The sequence below is a fragment of the Phaenicophaeus curvirostris genome, chromosome 34 (genome assembly GCF_032191515.1).
Source record: "Phaenicophaeus curvirostris isolate KB17595 chromosome 34, BPBGC_Pcur_1.0, whole genome shotgun sequence".
Taxonomy (NCBI): domain Eukaryota; kingdom Metazoa; phylum Chordata; class Aves; order Cuculiformes; family Cuculidae; genus Phaenicophaeus; species Phaenicophaeus curvirostris.
In genome coordinates this window covers 994,477-999,999 of record NC_091425.1, presented here as the reverse complement: position 1 = coordinate 999,999, position 5,523 = coordinate 994,477, and the positions used below count along the sequence as shown (strand labels likewise).

At 50.9% G+C, this 5,523-nt stretch overlaps 1 protein-coding gene across 1 annotated transcript; it reads left to right on the top strand.

Moving 5' to 3' along the window:
- Positions 1–1,592: 1,592 nt before the first annotated feature.
- On the top strand, positions 1,593–2,531 carry LOC138732623 (olfactory receptor 14A16-like). The gene has a single exon (XM_069879262.1). It carries the CDS (start codon positions 1,593–1,595, stop codon positions 2,529–2,531), a length of 939 nt encoding a protein of 312 aa, XP_069735363.1.
- The last annotated feature ends 2,992 nt before the right edge of the window (positions 2,532–5,523 follow it).

Below are 5,523 nucleotides of genomic sequence, written 5' to 3'. Positions count from 1 at the left end.
TGTTTTTCCAAAGTCCTACCCTTGGCATTGCCCGTTCTCACATCCCACTGCTCAGGAAGAGTCCTAAGGAATGAGAGAGGGACAGGATCTCCCTTCCCAGGGTCTGGGGGTCAGGGCTTATCCACTTGGTTAATGGGGTCAGGGCTTGGTCCTTTGGATTAATGAAACACATCCAGGCTGACTCAGCGTTAGAGACACCTTTACCTTGCTTTTCATCACTGCCTCCAGTTTTCTGCTCTAACTGGGCCCTGGAGATGCTTTCTCAGCAGTGCCCTCAGTGGGACCCATTAACACTACAAGAAACCTTGGAGCTTGAATGTGAGTTTTACTTCTTGAAAGGTTTGTTCTACTTCCTCTCAGGGTGTGAGATTCATGGACTCAGCATCCAACCCACCAGAGGGGTCATTAAAATGCCCTGGGCTGCTCCTCTGCTGCTGAGCTGGGCTGGGCTCCTGGGACTGAGGGAGCTCAGGGCAAGTGGACAGAGCTACAAAGAGCGAGCTCTGGCGAGGAGCAGCTCCTCTGCAAAGACAGCAGGGAGAAGGGAACTCCCAGGGTTTCTCATGGAGAGACCAGCAAGGCAGAGGGAGCTTAAAGGTGGTCAGGAGGATGACTGAGGGCTGACTGGAGGAGAAATCTTCACAGTCCTTGACATGGTAAGTCTGGGTGCAGGACAATTTTGCTGCAGGGAGAAGCTGTGGGTGCAAGAGGCACCTCCTGCAGGAGAGCGTATTTTGCTGTCCAGAGGTTGCTGCGTCGATCAGGACCATTCCAAATCACCTTAGAAAAACTGAATGGACTGTTCAGTGGAAAGGACAAGGAAGGGATTTGGGATAGGAGTCTCCCAAACCACCTTGAGCCCCTCCTCTGCCTATGGACCAGCATCACCTCTGCTGGCCCCACCAAGTTGTTCTTCCCTCTGGAGCCTCCAAACAGGACCACGTGCCCAGGCAGTGCCCTGCAAACAGGCAGGTTTGTGTAGGGGAGTGCCAAGGGGCTGGGATGGGGTTTGTGAGCAGGGAAAAAACGTGCGACAGGGAAACACATCACTGGAGGAAAACCTCCAGGCAGCAGGGATAGGATCAGGGAATGAGGAGAAACTAAAGCCAGAAAGGTTCTGGGAGGGAGAGTTTACATCCTGTGTTACAGAGATGCCCTTCAGAGAAGCACAGAGATGGTATGAGACACAAAATGCTGTTGGGCGTGTGAATGAGCTGTGTGTGTCCTAGGATGAAAGTGGGTGCTGAGACCTTAGGAAAGGGTGAGACATTGAGTGGTGTGAGGTGGACATTGAGTGGTTTGAGGGTAACACGGGAGTGTGATCCCCCTCGATCTCAGAAACGTGCAAGCCCAGGGCAGCTGGGAACAAGAGCAAGGACAGAGCAGTTCCTCTCCCTCTGCACTGAGCCAGACAATGCTCTCACCTCGCAGGACTCCCTCTTATCTCTCTGAGTGCAGCAGAGGCGCTGATGGAGGCGGGGGTAGGGGGAAGGGGGTAATGAGAAATTACTTTCATTTGGCTTAGAGAAGGCTCCCTTAACTTGTCACTGTCCTTTCCTCCCTCAACAGTGCCCAATGCCTAGATGCAGCAGATGTCCAACAGCAGCTCCATCACCCAGTTCCTCCTCCTGCCATTCGCAGACTCACGGGAGCTGCAGCTCTTGCACTTCTGGCTCTTCCTGGGCATCTACCTGGCTGCCCTCCTGGGAAACGACCTCATCATCATCACCATCGCCTGGGACCACCACCTCCACACCCCCAGGTACTTCTTCCTCCTCAACCTCGCCCTCCTCGACATGGGATCCATCTCCACCACTGTCCCCAAATCCATGGCCAATTCCCTCTGGGATACCAGAGAAATCTCATATGAAGGATGTGTTGCCCAATTCTTTCTGTTTGACTTCTTCATTTCAGCAGAGGTTTCTCTTCTCACAGTCATGTCCTATGACCGCTACGTTGCCATCTGCAAACCCCTGCACTACGGGACCCTCCTGGGCAGCAGAGCTTGTGTCCACATGGCAGCAGCTGCCTGGGGTGCTGGGTTTCTCTCTTCTCTGCTGCACACGGCCAGTACATTTTCCCTGCCCCTATGCCAGGGCAATGCTGTGGACCAGTTCTTCTGTGAAATCCCCCAGATCCTCAAGCTCTCCTGCTCACACTCCTACCTCAGGGAAGCTTGGCTTCTTGTGGTCAGTATCTTAATAGTCTTTGGCTGTTTTGTTTTCATTGTGGTGTCCTATGTGCAGATCTTCAGGGCTGTGCTGAGGATGTCCTCAGAGCAGGGACGGCACAAAACCTTCTCCACGTGCCTCCCTCACCTGGCTGTGGTCTCCCTGTTTATCAGCACGGGCACTTTCACTGACCTGAAGCCCTCTTCGATCTCCCCATCCTTCGACCTGGTGGTGTCATTTGTCTACTCCGTGGTTCCTCCAGCAGTGAACCCCCTCATCTACAGCTGGAGGAACCAGCAGCTCAAGGATGCAACGTGGAAGCTGATAACTGGATTTTACACTGAAGCAATGAACTCCTGAACTTCTGCTTCACTGCAGTTATCATGTGACTCACTAAAGGTGCACACTGCCTTATTTTATTGATGGTGGTGTTGGGTTTTTTTAAGTTTACATTCTCATCACCTTTTTAATTCACTCTCTTCTTTCCATTTGTAACCAAGTAACTGAGTAAACAGCAACCCATGCTCTCTGTATTTCATAGAATCATAGAATCACCAGGTTGGAAAGGACCCACTGCATCATCAAGTCCAACCATTCCCATCAGTCACTAAATCAGACCCCTCAGCATCTCGTCCACCCGTCCCTTAAACTCCTCCAGGAAATGTGACTCAACCCCCTCCCTGGGCAGCCTCTGCCACTGCCCAATGACCCTTTCTGGGAAACATTTTTGCCTGATGTCCATCCTGAACCTCCCCTGGAGGAGCCCGAGGCCATTCCCTCTTGTCCTGTCCCCTGTCACTTGGGAGAAGAGCCCAGCTCCCTCCTCTCTACAACCTCCTTTCAGGGAGTTATAGAGAGCAATGAGGTCTCCCCTCAGCCTCCTCTTCTCCAGGCTAAACACCCCCAGCTCTCTCAGCCGTTCCTCATCAGGCCTGTTCTCCAGCCCCCTCACCAGCTTTGTTGCTCTTCTCTGGACTCGCTCCAGAGCCTCAACATCCTTCTTGTGGTGAGGGGCCCAGAACTGAACACAGGATTCGAGGAGCGGTCTCACCAGTGCTGAGTCCAGAAGGAGAAGAACCTCCCTGGACCTGCTGGTCACGCCATGTCTGATCCAAGCCAAGATGCCATTGGCCTTCTGGGCCACCTGGGCCACTGCTGGCTCATAAAATCATAGAATAACCAGGTTGGAAGAGACCCACCGGATCATTGAGTCCAACCATTCCTATTAAACACTAAACCGTGTCCCTCAGCACCTCGTCCACCCGTCCCTTAAACCCCTCCAGGGAAGGGGACTCAACCCCCTCCCTGGGCAGCCTCTGCCAGTGCCCAATGACCCTTTCTGGGAAAAATGTTTTCCTAATGTCCAGCCTAAATCTCCGCTGGCGGAGCTTGAGGCCATTCCCTCTTGTCCTGTCCCCCGTCCCTTGGGAGAAGAGCCTCCCTCACCTGGCTGTCGTCTCCCTGTTTGTCAGCACTGCAAGGTTTGCCCACGTGAAACCTCGCTCCATCTCCTCCCCATCGCTGGATCTGGTGGTGGCAGTTCCATACACAGTGGTGCCTCCAGCAGTGAACCCCCTCATCTACAGCTTGAGGAACAAAGAGATCAGTGATGTAGTCTGGAAATTCATGACTCAATGTTCCTAAGAAGCAATAAAGTGCTCCTCAGCTTCTGCCTAGCAGTTCTCATGTAACTCCTCCCAGGCAAAGACAGTCTTTATTTAATTGTTGTTTGTTTCTTAATTCTAAAATCTTTACCCCCTTTCTTATTCACTTTCTGCTTTTTTTGCTGACTGGGTGTTTGTTTGAATAAGGAGCTGAGATCCTGTGTATTTAAGCAAAATAAAGGACCCTTCATTGGCTTCTGTTTTCCTGAGTTCTTTCCCCCAAGGCCTCTCTGGAGCTGCAGGAACAGGTCCTGTGGTCATGGGTGGAGGGGACAAACAAGCAGGCAGCTAAATTGGAACAGAACTTCAGCATCCAGGCCAGGATGGCTCCGTACACAGCCTGGAGTGAGTGACAAAGCACTCGGGAAACAAATCCGATCTGAGCGAAGGAGAAGGGGGCAAGGCTGGCACAGTTAAACAAAAACGGGACCACCTGGGCTGGGAACATCTCCCACGTGGAAAATCAGCAGGAATCCTGGGATCTCCAAATCCTAGGATGCGTAAGATCTCCCGATCTCCCAATCCTAGGATGCGTAAGATCTCCCAATCTCACACACAGAGCAAGGAGCAGGCATCTCCCGATGGAGAGACCACCTGCCTCCTCCAGATCCTGCTGGAGAGTGAGTCCAGAGGGTGCTTGTCCTGGACAGCAGAGAGGTCTCCTAGGACACCGGGCAGCATCACAGAGGATGACATCCCTGAAAGAGGCTTTAAAAGATAGAAATGAGTTTTAGAACCTATAAATAAGGGCTTGGCCTCTAAAACTAAGGTGTTGGAACTCCAATATTAACCTTTGGGCTTTAAAATAGAGGCTCCTAACCTTGGGTTTTAGACACAGAAAACGAGAGTTTAGACCTTCAAAATGTAACTGTGGGTCCCAAAATGTCTATGGGTCCTAGAAAACAGGTTAGAACCCTGGAATTGAAGATTTCAGCCCAAAACATGAGACTTCTGCACTAAAAGGATGGGCGTGGTGCTACAAACTTGTCTTTTGATCCCTCAAGGGAGGAGAATCTCTTGCTTCCAAGAAATGAAGCTCTGGTCCTGAATGCAGGGCTTTAGGCACTCCAGTAGAGGCTTCGAGCCATCAAGGAGGGGGTTGGATACTTTCCATGACAGTCTGGAGCTTCAAAAGGAGGGTTTGGGTCCTACCAGTGGTGCTTTGAAAGTGAAACTGAGGCTTTGAGCCAGGACCTCGGGTTTCATGCCCTGAAATGATGCTGTGGTACCAAAGACAACAGCTTTGCAGCTTGAAATATACCTGAGAGGCTAAAAATGAGGATCTGGGCCTTTACAACTGCAAACAACTCCAAAAATGAAGCTTTGTTCCCGGAAAAGGAAGCTTTGGAAGCTAGAAAGGAGCTAAAAATAAGGCTTTGGCCCATAACACTGAGGTTTTGGACATCCAGAATCAACTTTGGTCCTTAAAAATTATGCTCCGGGACAATGAAATGTGTCTTTAGACTTAAAAAACGAGGGTTGAGACTCAAAATGTAACTATGGGCCTCCTAAGAAAAGCTATAAGTGTTAAAAGACAAGTTGGAACCCTAAAATCAAGGATTTCCACCCTAAATATGAGACTTGGGGCACTAAAGAGATGGGTGCAGTGCTACAAGTTAAGTCTTTTGTCCCTGCGAAGGAGACAAACCTCTTGGTTCCTCTGTTGCCTCAAGAAATGAAGCTCTGGT